Source organism: Sorex fumeus, unplaced genomic scaffold (assembly GCF_029834395.1).
Source record: "Sorex fumeus unplaced genomic scaffold, SorFum_2.1 ptg000063l, whole genome shotgun sequence".
NCBI classification, from domain to species: domain Eukaryota; kingdom Metazoa; phylum Chordata; class Mammalia; order Eulipotyphla; family Soricidae; genus Sorex; species Sorex fumeus.
This window is the reverse complement of record NW_026606120.1, coordinates 79531327-79549052: the sequence shown is the minus strand read 5'-3', so window position 1 is coordinate 79549052 and position 17726 is coordinate 79531327. Positions and strand designations below refer to the sequence as shown.

The 17726-nt window shown below is 47.1% G+C and overlaps 1 protein-coding gene across 2 annotated transcripts; it reads right to left on the bottom strand.

Annotated features, from left to right (window-relative positions):
- Positions 1-6280: 6280 nt before the first annotated feature.
- Positions 6281-17327, bottom strand: METTL2A (methyltransferase 2A, tRNA N3-cytidine). Of its 2 annotated transcripts, XM_056127220.1 has the most exons (9): positions 17218-17327; positions 17015-17106; positions 14426-14778; positions 13019-13068; positions 10980-11040; positions 10293-10432; positions 8755-8861; positions 8247-8312; positions 6281-6719 (listed from the first exon to the last, which is right to left on the bottom strand). In XM_056127220.1, the coding sequence occupies exons 1-9, from the start codon at positions 17325-17327 to the stop codon at positions 6565-6567; spliced, it is 1134 nt and encodes a 377-aa protein (XP_055983195.1). In that variant the 3' UTR covers positions 6281-6564. The 2 variants fall into 2 exon arrangements, with proteins under 2 accessions (XP_055983195.1, XP_055983196.1); XM_056127221.1 differs by lacking the exons at positions 10293-10432; positions 10980-11040.
- Between the last annotated feature and the right edge of the window lie 399 nt (positions 17328-17726).

Here is a 17726-nt window from a genome sequence, read left to right as displayed (position 1 = left end):
CCTCGGCCCCACCACAAGTGACCCCTAGGTGGAGGGGCCAGAAGGAAGCCCTGAGCAATACCAGGTGTGGCCCCAAATTTAACCAAAAATTAACTTATCACAATTCTCAAGCAGCTTCCTTTCCTGGACAGTTCCCCTTGGCCTCATCAGTTATGTTTTAGATCACAGATCTTTAATTCAGGGTTATATATCAGATCTTGCACGATGGGCAGATTTCATACATTCTCTAGATGAAAGAGAAACAATGTAGAACCTGGATGTGTGGGTCACCCAGAGACAAAATTATTCCTACTCTTTTGGGGAGGGGAAGAAAGGTTGGGTCACATCCATGGTGCTTACTCCTGGCTCTGTGCTCAGGGGCCCCTCCAAGAGGTACTCAAGGGGTGCAACTGGTGATGGCCATGTGCAAGCAGGGGACTTAACCCCTGCTCCACAATCTGGTCATTTTGGGGGCTACACTCAATGATGATGCTCAGAGCTTACTTCTGGCTCTGTGCTCAGAAATCCCTCCTGGTGGAGTTCAAGGAGATGTATTTAGTGCTGATGGTAGAACAAATGTCAGCCATGTGTAAGGCATGTGTCCTACCCACTGTACTATCACTCTGGCTCCCCATATTAGCTTTTACTTGGGGACCACACCAGGTAGTGCTGGGGCTCAAACCTGGGCCTCTGGCATCTAAAGAATGCATGGAGTCCTTTGAGCCATCTATTTGACTCTGAGAGCAAAGTTTCCTTTGTAAGTTTAAGAATGTAAGAAAGATCAAGCGAGTAATTGTGACACTCCTACAGCAACAAAAACCATCTTGGGGATGAACTGCCTATTCCAAAGGCATCTTTGTTTTTTCTCTTTATGAGGCTCCTAATAATCAACCCAACTGGCTGAGAGGGAATGGACTTCTGGACAGCAGGGTACCCATGGCAGGGCTTACTCTGGTCCTGCTCAGCATCCCCTTGAAGGTGTCTAACATGCTACTGCTGACGTTTTCAGGATGGCTCCTGTAGGCTGGAGAGAGCGCAGGGCTTAAAGCACTTTCCTAACATGGCCAACCTGGGTCAATCTCGGTACCCCATATGGTCCCGAACTCTGCTAGGTGCAGGGCCAAGTCCCTAGCCCCCAACAGTGATGTCTCCTTAGGGTAATCCAAGTATCTCTGGAATCAAATCGTGGGCTGCCTTGATAAGGAAGCGCTCTACAATGAACTTTCATCCTGGTCCCAGGATATTTTAGGTTTTAATGGAGATTTGACTAAGAGATAGGGAAGGAATGAACACAATCTAAGGTTCACCGGAAAGGGGGAAAAAAAAAGCAAGCTCAAACTTTGGTCAAAGGGGGTATAGTGCTGCCAGCAGGTCAATCTGTACCTGTGAGGTGAGTGTATCTGCAGCCAGAGGGCACCGTCAAGACTTTCAGATACCCCAAAATTGCTGCTGTGGCCAGACAAAATTGCTGCTGTGGCCAGACCCTGAAATCTTGGGGCAAAGTTTACCAAGAAAGTAAACGGCCAAAAGTTAGGTATATGGGAGACACACCCACAAACCACCTCCGGCTAAGCTATATAATTGGAGGCATGGCCTCTCAGGTTCCTGATCAAACTACTTAACGGCTATGATCCCAGAGACTCAGAAACAAATCTTGGAACCCAAAGGTTTCTGGCAGAAATGCGTCCTGTTCCTGCAGTAGGTTACTGGTGCTGGGCCACTCCAGGTGGGAATAGGTTTTATTCCTTGGCCTGTTCTCCTTGGCGGCCCGGTGACCGCCATCCTCCAGAGACCACAGGAAGTCAGGTTTGGGCCTGCAGTGATGAGACACGCAGGACCTCACCAGATGGGGGTGGAACCGGCCTTTTCCTCCCCATCCCAACGAGACCCCGAGTCGCCGCCTACAAACGGCCTCTCTGGCTTCTGATCAAGCAGATTAACAGCTATGATCCCAGAGACTCAGAAACAAATCTTGAAACCTAGTGGCTTTTGGCAGAAATGCATCTGGACCGCATACAAGGTGGCCACCGCCTCAGAGCTTATTGGAAAGCCAGGTACGAGCCGGTGGTGACAGGGCAACTGCAGTCTCATGGGAAGGGGGGGTGGTACCAGCTTGTCCTTCATGCCCTACTGAGGTCACGAGTTGCCCCCCATGAGCGGCTCTCCGGCACAGCCATGGCTCCAGAGGCAAAAGGACTTACTTAATTCAGAGCCCAGCAGTTTGTGGCAGAAAAGTGAATGGACCTTGCGTTAAACTATGGTGCCATGCCTCCCCGGGAGGGAAAGGGTGTTGCTCCCTTCTGCCTCCTCCCCCCCCCCCCCCCCCCCCGACACACACACAGCAAGGTGGCCGCCACCTCAGAGCTTATCCAGCGGTGACGGGGCAACTGCAGTCTCATGGGAAGGGGGGCAGTACCGGCTTGTCCTTCACACCCTACAGAGGTCACGAGTTGCCCCCCACGAGTGGCTCTCCGGCACAGCTGTAACACCACACGCACAGAGATCAATCTCGTAATTATCTGGTTCTTTGCAGAAATCCAAAATCATTATATGTATATGAGAATCATTACATTATGATTCTCATACCAGCTATAGAAAACAAAGTATTTCACAATGCCTTTTCAGCAATTCTGATTGTTCAGGGGGAAATTCTTAACAATGGTGCATCTTTTGTCGAAATAATGAATGTAATCAATGTAGAGAAGAGATAAGTAGAAATCATCTGCCTCACAGGCATTGGGAGGGGCAGGAGGGGGGGAATATTGGGGTTCTTGGTGGTGAAAAATGAGTACTGGTGAAGGGAAAGCTGTTTGATCATTGTATGACCGAGACTTAAACCTGAAAGCTTTGTAACTTTTCCCACAGTGATTCAATAAATAAATATCACTGTCCTCCCATTGTTCATTGATTTGCTTGAGCGGGTCCAGTAACATCTCCATTGGAGACTTTGTTGTTACTGTGTTTGGCATATCGAATACATCACGGGTGGCTTGCCAGGCTCTGCCGTGCGGGCGAGATACTCTCGGTAGCTTGCCGGGCTCTCCGAGAGGGGCAGAGGAATCGAACTCGGGTCGGCCATGTTGGCTGCGTGCAAGGCAAACGCCTTACCGCTGTGCTATCGCTCCAGCCCCAAATAAATATAAGAAAAAAAAAAACTTTGGTCAAGGCTTTTGGGGTGCAGGCACTCACTGGAACCTGACTGTCATTTGGTCTTGCAGCATGGCCTATTAACTCCATTGAGGAAATATCTGGGCCAGGAGACAGTGCAGCAAATAATGCGCCTGCCTTGCATGTGGTTGGTCTGGATCCGACCACCTGCACCACAAATGGTCCCTGAGCCTTGCAAGAAGTAACCCTTGAGTAGTCAGGAGTAAGCCCTAAGCAGTGCTAGGTATGGCCCCAAAGCCAACAAAATAACAAAAGATACCAAATTTATTTTAAAAGAAGGAAAAAGCTTGAGCTTCAACCCTGAAATTGCTGAAATAAAGTGAGGGAGCGTCATGTACCCTTTCAGAAATTCACCATCCACACCTCTCCACCAAGATTCCCAAATCATAACAGGCACAACAAATCGAGCATATAAAAATCTGCCACACTTCGCTGCAGCTGGACTCTGTAAATAGCAGCTGAAGCCACAAACTAAAGAACAGGCCTTTGTGAACAGAGTAAAAGAAGTTGCTTGTCTTGAGCTAGTCCTTTAGGCCACAGATAGAACTCCCCACTATTACTAAAGGAATGTCTGCGAGTGAAGGCAGGAATCAATTAGAGCAAAGCAGCTCGTCTTAACACATGGGGTTTTCCTTTTCCTACTAAGTCTCCACGGCCCTAATTTCCCAGTCAGAGCGCGAGAGCAGCACTCATCTGAGGCAGCAAGCCCACCCCTGATGGGGCACACCACACCGGGGGGTGGGGGGAGTGGGGGGGGAAGTGACTTGGAGATCTTCTCTGACTCACCATCACCTTCCAGAATAGGGCTCCCCTCAAGTCTACTGGGCACCTCCCTCAGAGGGGGCCCTTATTTTGCTCACATTGAATTTGGCCAAATCAATGCTATCCATTTCAGAAATATTCAAGACTCCATTCTAAATGGCCCATCCTGTTGTTTCCCACATGGAGAACCAGCTCAACCAACACAGCACTTAGCTTCACTGAAGACCATCTGGAGAAATGCTGCAGTTAGATCCGTAGTAGTGTAGAGGGCAGTTGAATCCTAAATTCTGGGTCTGACTGGAATCAAAGGTATTGATTTGAATGGAAAGTTCTCAATATCGATGTAAGTGCAGAAACACAAATGCGGTGTGTGTGCGCATGTCTATCCTGAGCTCTATCCATTCCAAACAGGAGCACTCAAGAGCAATGAGCACATTTAGAATTCTTGATTTGTAAATAATTTTCTCCATTAAAAGCATGTAGAAATCCTTGTGTGTAATGGTTAATTCAGATTGAGGCAGAAAAAGAACAAGAAGAGCCTGGTACAACTTGTTCTTTAAGTGCTCACAGAATAATGGAGACATATCAAAAGGTCACAGAAACATTTCCAGGGGTTCCCTCCCACTGGCCAGATTCGGGACCACAAGGCAATCAAAATAATGACGACAATGAATTATAATCACTGACTAAAACAGAAATTTGAGTCTATATGGAAATTAAAAAGTGAATAGAGAAAATCGAACTCTTTTCTTTTTACGAAAATAAAACTCTTTCCTTCTAATATAATGCTAACCAATAAATATAGAATGAATGGTGAAATTCAGAAACGCTATTTGGCTGCCAACATAATGAAAATAGCAACAGATGCTGAAAGTAGGGTGTAAAGGTTTTTTTCCCCCCTTTGGCTTTAGGGCCACACCCAGTAAAGCTCAGGAATTACTCTTGGTAGTGCTTGGGGGACCATATGGGATGCTAGGGATTGAACCTGGGTGTGCAAGGAAAACATCCTATCTGCTATACTATCACTCTGGCCCCAGTAAGTGTAAAGTTTGATAACATATAAACTCAAGTTTCAGAGCATGACAAAATTTCTATTAGTAATTTTTCCATGGAGAAACCCTGCAAAAACTACCTTTCAATGATATGACAGTTGCAGTTAACATCGCCAATGAGATCGTTCAAAATCCCGCGTGTCCTGACAGAATGCAGGGAGGTGCATAGCCTCAATTGGTATTAATGCCAAGATGCACCATCTGAGCCAAATCACAAGGAAGCATCAACAAACCCAGTTTCACAGGCAGTTGCAAAACAACCTGTAATCTTCAAATCCAGGTCACTAAAAAGAGCTCAAAGGACTGCAACAGACTGAAAACAGATAGGACTGCTAAGCATAACACAATGTTGTTGTCAACTTTCTGGACTGATAAAAGGCATTTCCTGGGACAACAGAGATCTCATACCTGTGAATTTTCTACTTTTGATGGATATACTTGGTGATACAAAATGTCGTAAGTTGCAGAAGTTACACATTAAGATGACAATATTTAAATTTTAATTACAAATACAGAAGGCCAGAGAGTAGGTAAGGTGCACTGACCCAGACTCAATCCCCAAACCATATATGTTCCCCTAAGCACTATCAGGAGTGATTCCTGAGTGCAGACCCAGAAGTAACCCGAGCATTGCTTGGGTGTGGCCCAAATAACAAACAAAGAGAGGCCAGAGTAACAGTACAGTGGGTAGGGCACTTGCCTCGCCCAGAGCTGACTTGGGTTCAATCCCCAGCATTCCACCTGGTGGAATTCACTATTGACCTTTGGCAATGCTTGTAACTCTTGAGTGCAGAGCCAGGTGTACCCTGAGCTTTGCTGGGTGTGACCCAAAAAACATAAACAAAAAAATACAAAAAAACAAACAAAAAAAACAGTTACGACTTAACAAAATATATATCTCAAAATACTTTATAGCAATACTTTTGAGTCAGTGCAACACTCAAAGACAATTCTTCCCAACAACTTGCTTAGGACCAGAGGAGACCTCACCCATCCCTGAAAGCATCAATAACAAAGGCCCAAGTGTTGTAATTATCAAATAATTTTTTTTTGTGATCACACCCAGCAGTGCTCAGTGATTACTTCTGGCCCTATACTCAGGAAGCCCTGGGCAGGCTCAGAGAACCATAAGGGATGCAGGGAATCAAACCCTGGGCGGCAACGGGCAAGGCAAATAAATGCCCTCCCCACTGTCCTATCTCTCTTCCACCAATTATCAAATCGCTGAATGCAACTCATATTCAAATGGTGCCTTATTTTTAAAAAATGGTACATTATTATATACTTTCACATGGATATATATAAATTGATTTTTTAAAAAAATTCATGACTAACCACAAATAACATTTCAGTTATTAAATCTTCGCAAAACTGAAAGACAAACTGGGACCTCAAACTCATGCGAAAAATGTATATTAAAATGTTTCACAAATAAAAAGGTAGAATTTTCAGTTTTAATTGAAGGGAAAAAAAGCAATTTCTCCTAAGTTCAAGGTTCAGGTTTGCTTGGTCATCTGAACTGTCCAACACCAAGACGACAATATCTGTGGCAGTTCTTTCAGGCACCGTGCTGAGCAGGCTGCATGTCAGCAACGGGTGTCTCTTAGCTGGTGCTGGACACAGGAGGCCGGCGGTACTTGCACTGAATCCACACCCGGTACATTGTCAGCTGCTTCCCTCGGTTCACTTGCAAGCGGCGATCCACCAGGTTCTGAACCCGCTCCAGTCCAGCAGTAGTAAAAAGTGTGTGCAGCTCATCTGGTTTGGAGAAGAAGTTTCTGTATTTCCCGCAAAGCAGAGCACTGCAGTTCCTACTTCCCATTCAGCTATGAGCTCACAAGCCCATTACTGGGTGGTATTAGCTGGCCCCTCAGTTATGTGTAAACCAACCAATATTTAGGTTTGTCTTGTTTGGGTGGGAGGGGGGATTTCTCTGCCAGTGGTCAGGATCAAAATCAGACCCCACAAGGTAACATATTCTACTACTCTGAGCTACCTCCTGGTCCTCAGACCATCTGAGGGAAAAGGGCAGCCTGAAATCCGCCCCTTCCCCCACAACAGGGACCATTTCTAAGGGTGGGCTGATGAGTTATTTTCCAGACAAATGCTATGGATACTTAAGAATCGCATGTAAAAATTTACGTATGTGTCAAAGTCTTACAAAAAAAATTAATTTTCTCCACCATACCCAGCTGTGATCAGAGGAACATGTGATACCAGGGATCAAACCAGGGTCAGCAACCTGAAGGCAAAAGTGCCTAATTTCCAGTCCAATTCCTTTTCTACTTTATTTTAGAAAAGGGGTTTTGTTGCTTTAAATAAAGTTTCCCTCCCAAAAAAGAGGTCAAAAAAAGACCAAGAATAAACATTTTTTTTGGTTCTGTTTTGAGGTCCATACACTGTGATGCTGAGGGATTATATTCCTGGCAATGTTAGGGGACCATATGAGATGCCAGGGATCAAACCCAGGTCGACTGCATGTAAGGCAAGCACCCTAGCCACTGTACTACCTCCCCAGCCCCAGAGATACTTTATTGTTGAAAACATTCTTTATTGTTTTATTGTCTATTTTTGGGCATACCTAGGCCTCCCACATGCAAAGTTACATTCAAAGCCCACAAGCTATCTCTCCAGCCCTGGAATGATTTTTTTTCAGGCATAGCGAAGGAGGAAACCTGTAGCAGGAAAAGAAACAGAAGTAATTTTTTTTCCTTCTTTTTGGGTCATACCCAGCATCGCACAGGGGTTACCCCTGGCTCACGCACTCAGGAATTACTCCTGGTGGTGCTTGGGGTACCATATGGGATGTTGGGAATTGAACCTGGGTCAGATGCCTATAAGGCAAATGCCCTACCTGCTGTGCTATCACTCCAGCCCCAGAAACAGGAGTAATTCTGAGTTGAAACTGAAGCTGGAGAGAAAGGAGTTTATCTGCAGCTACTAATAAGCTCAGCCCAGTTTACTTAAAAAAAAAATTGAATCTGGGTTGGCTCAATGCAAGGCAAATGCCTGCCCCAAAGTACTATTGCTCTGACTCCAGATAGTCCAATTTAGAGGATGAAACAGCTCTTGCAAAGTACAATCTTGAAAAATAATTTTTCAATTTGGACAAAGCGATTGTGAGGAAGAGCAGAAAGCAATGCCGAGGAGAGAAGGCTCATATTGGCTGAGTCCAGGGAACAGTGAAGGTGCAAGCACATAGCCAGAGGTGTCATTTCTGGAAGTTGAAGAAAATTTCACCTGGTGTTGGGGGAGTTGTTAGAATATAGGTGAGTATTTTTATACCTTGTGTGAAGAAGTAAACTCTGGTGCCGTCGCCTCTCACATAGAAATTTTCAGACAGACACTGACCTGCAGAATGATGTAGTAAAAATCAGAGAAACTTGAATGCATTTGAGTTTCACTGTCAAATAAATGTACACCATGTGATTAATCTCTCCAACAAAGAACAGAATCCTTTCTTGGTTGCACATGTGTGGGTGGGGCGTGGTGTGTGCTGAGATTGAACGAAGAGTCTCAGACACGCGTAGCAGGTGCTGTATCACTGAGCTCCAGCCCTGGCCTCCTAAATACTTTCTGGTGGTCTCTCAAGCAATGCTCAGGAGACCCAGCGGCTCCGTTTGAGTTAATTCTCAGCCAACGGAGCTGGCATTTCAATATGAGGGCCTGAGGACATGGTGCTGGATGTCACCCAGGCCACCCGAGGTGCACTCAGTGATGCCTGGGAAGATCCAGGTCAGCTGCATGCAAAGCACACGCTTTAACCCCATCCTCTCTCCCACCCTTAAAGTACCTTTCTTAAAGCGAAGCTGAGCCATGTCATAGCGTCCATAGTCTCGCAGAAGCATCATCCCTCCGGGCTTCAGAAGCCTGCTCAGCCTGCTGATGGCGCTCTGCATCCTGATGGGCAGCAGAGGGTCAGGGCTCCAGCTGACGTAACAGCTGACCCCTGGCACAGCAGAGTTCACCAAGCACTGCCAGGAGTGCCACCCTCTGTACACACATTCCAAATTAAAACAAGACAGGGCTCGGGCAGGGGCACAGCACATGAGACTGGCACCTGAGCACAACCACATGTGTCCCCAAGGGGCTACTAGGGGCTGGAGCAATAGCACAGCAGGTAAGGCACCTGCCTTGCATATGGCTGATCTGCACTCTGATCTGCACTTTGATCCTGGCATCCTATATGGTCTCCTGAGCACTGTGAGTTGTGATTTCTGAGTGCAGTTGGGAGTAAAAAGTTGGATGTGATTGCACAACAAAACCATCACAAAAAAAGGGCAAAGGAGAGGTTATCTAGTAAAAGTGATACCCACAATTATAGCATAGAAAGCTATGTAGTTATCAATAGGGAATTTTGTTTTGGCCACATCCAGCTGTGCTCAGGGCTTACTCCTGGTTCTGTGCTGACAAATTAGTCCTGGAGGGACTGATATGGATTGCTTGGCGGGGGGGGGGGGGGGGGGTCGTCAAGCCCGAGTTAGCCGCGTGCAGGGAAGTGCCCTACCCCCTGTTACTATCTCTCTGGCCCCAACAGGGGAGTCACACACTCACTAAAGACTGCTCTCCCTGGTAGCAACTAAGACCGAACCATAAACACCTACAGTTGACAGAGTTTAGAAGCTGAAACAATGAACAAAAACAAGCAATAAAACCTGGAAGAAAAGTTAAGACTTCAAAGGGCCTTGAGCACCACTGAATATAACACTCCCTCTGACCCCCCCACCACACAACCTAAAAAAGTTAAGACTTTAAGGGGTCCTGGGCACCACAGGTTATAAATCCCACCCCACCCCCCAAAAGAAGTTAGACTTCAAAAATTTTAGGGGAACATTTGGGCACTCATCTCACTCTGGATATAATGCCTCCTTCCTGTCCTTTTTAATTAAGGCCCAGATAAATCCTGAATTAAGCTCTTCAATTAAGGCTTAATTTTCTTGGGGCGGAAGCAATATAGTACAGTGGGTAGGGGGTTTGTCTTGCACCCAGCCAACCTGGGTTCAATCTGTGACATCCCAAATGGTCCCCCGAGCACTGCCAGGAGTAATTTCTGAGTGCAGAGCCAGGGGTAACTACTAAGCATCACTAGGTATGGCCCAAAAAGCCAAAAGTCAACCCCCCCCCCCAAAAAAAAAACCAAAGCCTCATTTTCTCAGTGCTGGAGCAACAGTACAGCTGGTAGGGTATAAGCCTGCACACAGCCAACCCAGGTTTAATACCTGGCACTCCATATGGTCCCCTGAGCCCATCGGGAATGATCCCTAAGGTCCAGAGACAGCGAGTAGTCCTCCAAAAGCAAGTTTTTTCCTGCTGAAGGGTGGTGAGACTTACTTATCTGGAACAATTGCTGAAAGAACAAAGATGAGGATGATGACATCGAGACTTCCGCTGGGCAATGGGTAGCTCTTCTCTTCATCGCACAGATCGTGCACAAAGGCAAAGCACCGGGAAGGGTCATAGGCTGGATTTGTCTAGACAGTGGGAGAGACACAGGCTGGAAAAGGCTCACCGAGCTCATTGCCTAACACATAACTGCTTCTACTTCACATTGGGGATCCAGTTCTCATCATTATAGCACATAGTCTTCTTCAAAGGTTATGGAATCTAGTGGTGTTTTTATAGATATGTAGTTTGTCTTTGGGTCCCACCCGGCAGTGCCAGTGCTTACACCTGGCAGTAAAAGAGTAAGGGAGGGTCAGGGAGATAGGTAAATGGGCTCAGTTCAGAGGCCCAGGCTCGATCCCCCGAAACACACAGCGCTGAGTATGCCCTGAGCAGCCCGAGTAAAGAGCTAGCAGGTGCTATACAGCACTGTTGGTATAGGCAGAAAAAAAAACAACCAAAAATAAGAAATCTAACTTTAGACAGGCCAAGTCAGCAGCTGGTAAGTTTTCATGCAGTTTCAGTAAATCTTTTGTGTTTCCAGACCACAAAACAGTAAACAAATAGCAGAAACCCTGGTTCTAGGAGCCCCTATTTCCTTTCCCGAGTAAGGATTAAAAGGGCCATTGCACATACTTGGACTAGCTCCACAGCTGCAGAAGAAAAATCACAGCAGTAAACGAAGAGACTCGGGTCACTGATTTGGGCAGAAAAAAAAAAAACAGAACAATTAAGATTACGAACAGAAGCAACTATGTTTATTCTTTCCTGTGGAAACAGAAAATGGCAGCACACCATTCAAAGAAACCACATCTATCGGCCACAGTACATTTGATTTTGGTTTCGTTTGTACTTAAATCCTCTTTATTGCTGTATTATTTATGTTTTTGAGACACACCTAGGAACACTCAGGGGTTACTTTTGACTCTGCACTCAGGAATCACTCCTGGTGGTGCTCAGGGGGGCAGATGGGATGCTGAGGATCAAATTAATGTGGATGACGTACATAGCAAGCATCTTACCCACTGTATTATTTTTATTTTTTCATGTAGGGTTATGACCAAACCCAGGTATGCACACTTGTGAAGTATGTACTCTGTATCATTGTATTATCTGCCATGCTACAAGGTACACCCTTTCAGACCCTATGAACAAGGCATGTTTGTGCTTTCCTTTACTTATAAACTTTCTACCAGACACCTTTCATCTTCATAACTAGAATACGGTAAGAGATATGAGGAAAAACAAATTCTTATAAAGCTATACAAATCAGAGTTCTTAATGGAGCTATGCAGACAGAACTACATTTTAAAATAATTTCTCTATTCCACTGTATACTTAAAAGATTCATATGAGATTAATCTAAACGTGGAAATTAGATTTGTTACTTTCCATGTATAGATTTATGGTTGCTTAGGCTGTGGCAGGGGGTGAGGGAACAGGTAGAGAAGAGGTGATTGCTAATAGTAGAGATTTCTTAGGGGGAGTAAATTGGCTATTTACAACTTGTTTGTGTTGGGCCAGAGAGATAGTACAGCGGGTAGAGCACTTGCCTTGCACGTGGCCAACATCCCAGTTATATCCCTGGCATTCCATATGGTCCCCCAAGACAGCCAAACTGAAATTTTTGTGGCCCCCCAAACAAACAAACAAAAAACCAAACAAACAAAAAAAAAACCCCAAAACCGAAACAAAAAAACCCCATCACAGTTTTAAATATTGTTCTTTTTGTTTCATTTCCCCACTCTCCCATGCTCCCGAACCCTCCCCCACTGACAGTGACAGTGACACTGTCACTGTCACTGTCCTCCCATTGTTCATCAATTTGTTCGAGCAGGCCCAGTAACGTCTCCATTTTGAGACTTCTTGTTACTGTGTTTGGCATATTGAATACGTCACGGGTAGCTTGCCAGGCTTTGCCGTGTGGGCGAGATACTCTCAGTGGCTTGCCAGGCTCTCCGAGAGGGGCAGAGGAATCGAATCCGGCTCGGCCGGGCTAGCTGCACGCACGGCAAACGCCCTACCGCTGTGCTATCACTCTAGCCCAACCCTCCCCAACACCCCAAAAAAGCTCAAAGTTACTCCTGGCTCTGCCCTCAGGAACTTCTCCTGATGGTACTTGGGGAACACATGGGATGTCAGGGATAAAACCCAGGTCAGCCATATGCAAGGCAAGCTGGCCCTATCTGCAGTACTATCTCTCCAGCCCTTGTAAGTTTTAAATCATACTAACCCGTAACAACGGTAATACAAGATTCAAATGAAGTGGAAATAATTTATAAATGGGTAGCAGATAAATATAACCTGGAGGCTGAATGATAGTACAGTAGGTAGGGCAATTGTCTTTCATGCAGTAAACCCAGGTTCCATACCAGATGGTTCTCCTGAGCCTTCCAGGAGTATCCCCTGAGGACTGTAAGGTGTCCTTCCCCCCCCTGCCCCCCCCCCCACCAAGCCTAATCTTCTATCTCAAATTTCTAATAACTAATGCTATCATCAGTTTGTTGTGTTTTCTGGGCCACACCATTTACCTATATAGCTTGCTCCAGTGGTGAACCTGGGGAACCACGTGATGCTGGGAATCAAATCCAGGGCTCTGTGCATTGAAGGCAAATGCTCTTACACATATCACCAGCCTTGGAGCAAGAGTTTGTGTAAATTTTACACATACTTACTTGTTGGTTTGTAAGATAGGAAAGACCGTGTTTCCCACACCACAACCAACCTGTGGACAGAAATAAATATTAGCCTCAGAACTTCCTCAAAAATTCCTTGAAACCAGACAAGATAACACTGACTGCCAGGATTAGAGAAGGTGTAGTGACCAGTAGTAAGCAGTCCCCTGACATTCCCTGACCTTGTGTATTAAAGCAGTCTCAGTCCTTTAAACCATATCTCACTGGCTTGAGACGTAGTGCTTTCCTACATAGCTCTACTATTACATTACTGGAGAAATATTTCTAATAGAGTGGGCTGGAAAATTCATGAAAAGATGATCATGGAAACACTGCACACTATCTAATTACAGTTGGTGCTGGTGTGGTAATAACAGTGACCATGCACTATGGGCTTACTCTGTGCCAGACACCACACCCCCCCCCCCCCCCACACACACACACACTATGGGCTTACTCTGTGCCAGACACCACACACACACACCCCCCCCACACACACACACACACACACACATACGTGTTTTGGGACCACACCCAGAAGTGCTCAGGGGACCATGGAGGTTCTAGGGATCAAACTTGAGTCGGCAATGTTCAAGACATATGCCCTACCCACTGTACTATCTCTCCCGGCCCACTTTTAAAGGCATTATCTCAATCCTCATAACCACTGGTGGGGAGGGGGGAGGGGAAGGGAGACAGAAGTAGCATTTTAGAAGTAGCATTTTGCTTGGGAAATGGGACAAATGCTTGTGAAAAGACTCAATTCCAAGTGCCCAAACCACATTCAGTGGAACATACAGTAACCATTATTGAACATAGGGTTACAGCCAGCCCCCACCTACTCTTTTCAAGATCAAGCCTAATCTCTGCAACATCATCTCAACTCAGGAGAATTCTCCCACACCTCAGAAACAGGCACCACTTGAGCTAACTGAGGAAGAGAAGAAGTAAGAAGACTTCCATCATCTGCCTCCTTTCAGGGGGCTGACACAGCACCTTTCAAGCCAATCCAATCCCCCTCGGCTCCACCTCACATGATCTGGGTCTATTTCAACCAGCAGGTTACTGGATTTGATTCAGGGTATTTTGTTTGCTCAAAAACGAAGATGAGGGGGCTGGAGTAATAGCACAGCGGGTAGGGCATTTGCCTTGCACATGGCTGACCCAGGTTCGATTCCCAGCATCCCATATGGTCCCCCGAGCACTGCCAGGAGTGATTCCTGAGTGCAAAGAAAAAGAAAAAACAAACAAACAAACAAAAAAAAAATGAGGAAGATAACTCCAGGTTATGAGTTAAATCTAGTCCACTTCATCAAACAGAAGCTACTCCTGGGGCCAGCCTCCTCTGCCAGCCTGGTACACAAAAGGACATCACAAACCCCACTAAGAGGAAAATGATGAGGTTACCTCGAGTATTCGGTAGGTGGCTGAGAAGCCAGGGAACGCTTCAGTACAGATTTCCATATCGCCAAATTTCTGAGTTATATTCTTCTCCACAGAAAGTGTTTTAAGTCCAAGACTGTTTGAGGAACACCTGGGCTGTTCTTCAGTTACTAAATCAGGTCCATCCACACTACTTTTATGTTCAGACATTTCTGGTTTGTTATTCTCTGGTAGCAAATCCTTCAAGTGATTTTGGCTTTCGTGAGGAGCCAACTCTGGGAATTCAGTAAAAAGCCAGTGTCTATCCTTGAAAAACCCATTTTCGTGGATTTTGTAAAAGTCATTCCAGTATTTGTGGGCATTAATCTCATAATCAACTGCAAATATTAAAAAACAAATTTTAAGAACCACCTCTCAACATTTTATTTTTATCTAAAGCATGTTACCCAGCTTCATAAGTACCATTTTATACTAAACTATACTTAAGTAGAGCCATAGTCCAAGAGATGGAGGCATTTCTGAAATCATGCAGTGCTACCACCAGTCATGGGTGAATTCCTTCTGTAACCCCTTCTTCCCAAGGCCAGCTCCTACCATTGAACTTATTACCTAGCCATCACCCGATCACATTTGTGAGGTCTTAACTAATTCACAGTCACTGTCACTGTCCTCCCGTTGTTCATCGATTTTCTCGAGCGGGCCCAGTAACGTCTCCATTGTGAGACTTTTTTGTTACTGTGTTTGGCATATCAAATACGTCACGGGTAGCTTGCCAGGCTTTTCCATGCAGGCGAGATACTCTTGGTAGCTTGCCGGGCTCTCCGAGAGGGGTGGAGGAATCGAACTTGGGTCAGCCACGTTGGCTGTGTGCAAGGCAAACGCCCTACCCGCTGTGCTATAAAATTCAAACCCGTTTTTAGCTAAGTCCAGGATTTTTTGTTTATTTTGAGCCAAGCCCAGTAGTGCTTACTCCTGGCTGGTGCTCAAGGATCACTCCTGGTGACCAGACAGCACCAATCTTGGATGTGAAAGCTGCTACTTCCCCCTCTAAATTGCTATTACAAGCTAAATGTCCCAAGTTCTCGAGCTTTCCCCCATAAAAACTCGATGGTTATCATACAGTCAGACAATGTATGATACCACAATGTTCCTCTGTGGTTCTTTAGAGTGTTGAACCCAGTAATGAATTTGACTAATACTGAAAATAGAAACCATTCTGGAAAAAGTTTTTTTTTTTTTTTTAAATGAAGGGAAAAATCAAACTGAGAAGGCTCAGGTATACAGCTCAAGTAGTAAAGTACATGCCTTGCATGTGTAAAGCCATGAGTGTAACCCTCAACACACAGCTCTCAAAAAACATAGAAAAAAGAGCTGACAAGAGGGAGCCAGAGTGACAGTCCAGTGGATAAGGTATTTGCCTTGTATGCAGTTGACGGAGATCTGATCCCCAGCACCCCATATCATCCTCTAAGTATGCCAGGAGTGATACCTGAGGGCAGAGCCAGGACCCCCACCTCCTCCCCAAAAAAGCTAAGAAGAAAATATTCTCAGATGAGGGGCTGGAGCGATAGCATGGCGGGTAGGGCGTTTGCCTTGCATGCAGCCAACATGACTGACACAGGTTCGATTCCCAGCATCCCATATGGTCCCCTGAGCACCGCCAGGAGCAATTCCTGAGTGCATGAGCCAGCAGTAACCCCTGAGCATCCCCGGGTGTGACCCAAAAAGCAAAAAAAAAAAATCTCAGATGACTACAGTTCTAATAACAAAACACAAAGGGGGGATTATTTTAAAAAAAGTTGTTTGGGGGCACGAGGGTGTAGCTAGTAGGGAAGCACTGAGCGCCCTGCATGCTTGAAGGTCTGGGTTGAATCACCAGTACTAGATTTAAGTGATCTGTTATCAACACAAAGATTAGTGCAGCAAAATAACAACCTACAAAATCACATTTCAGTTCTGCCACGGCTATCACCAACTGCTTACGTCTGGGTCAGGCACTTAACTCTCTGGTGGTCCCATTTTAATGAAGAAAAAACAAATTTCTTTTCCCTGTGAAGCACAGGATTGTCAGAGTCCCTTCCAGACCCGACTTGCTTTGTTCTAGCTGGTCAAACCACGGCGGAGAGCGCGCGTTTTCGTTAACGGGAATCTTCTTGCCTCTCTTTGCTCTGGGGACCACATCGGGATCCGGGATTTCAGCGCGCGTCCCCACCCCTCCATCTGCTCCCGGCGCCAGCATCCCGCTGGGGACCCAGGGGACCCACTCTTCAACAAATTCCGGCCCCATCTTCGACTGTGACGGTGGCGACCTGGGTCCGGCAGGTTCCGGTGATGAGCTTTTCCAGGCGCGTTGAGCAGCGCATCTCACCTTTCCGGAAAAGCGCTTTGGCCATCACCCGGGCTCCCCTGGCAGCGGCCCTTGGTCCCCGGGGCGCGGCCACCTAACCCCCTTGTCAACACCCGGCTGCGGCCGCAACGTACCCTCGAGGGCTGCCCGCGCACGGAGCACGTCAACCCGGCTCAACACTCGTGAGAGAAGACGCTCCAGACCGGTGCTCCCTGTGCGCCCCGTCCCGCCCCTCGCGGCCCCTCGCGCCCCGCCGCGCGCCCCACCTCGCTTCTCCGGGCACACCCGCTGCGCGCTGTTCTCCCGGACTCGGGCCTCCGCCGCCGCCGCCTGCTCCTCCGACCATGCCACGTTGTCCCTGGGAACACCAAACGGGGAGGCTGAGGGGCCGCGAGTGGCCTCCCGCACGGGCGCGCGGCGGGGCGCGGGCCGGGAAGCACCCGGCCCGGTGAGGGGCGCGGCGGTTTACCAGGCATTGTGGTGGAAGACGCGCGCCGGGTCGCTCAGGAAACGGTTCCCAAACTGCTGCCTCTTCCCACCCTCCGCGGCGGGCGGCTCTTCCGTGGAGGAGTCGGCCATGGTACCGGAAGCGGAAGTACCCGGCTCTCGGAAGCCGGTACTTCCGGCGCGACGGCGCCTCCGACCGGAAGCAGCTCGGTCTGGGCGGGAAAGAGACGGAGGCGGGGCCGGGGCGGCTCTGGGTTCTGCGGGTGGGCTTCTCCCGGGAAGGGGCGCAGGGTGCAGCCAGGCGCCTTGAGGCGCCGAGGAGACCGGGAGGAAGTGCGTGGGGGCCAGAAAGGAGCAGACATTCCACTTGAATTTGCATTCATGCCTGGGATCCTCCAAGTCCTCAGTTGTCTCATGAAGGAAGAGTGCCAGGAATAAGCCCTGAGCACCGCTGGGTGTGACGTTTTATTTGAGTGTCCCCGAAATAAATTTTTTAAAAAAGAGTGACCAAAAAAAGGTAGAGCAGCATGC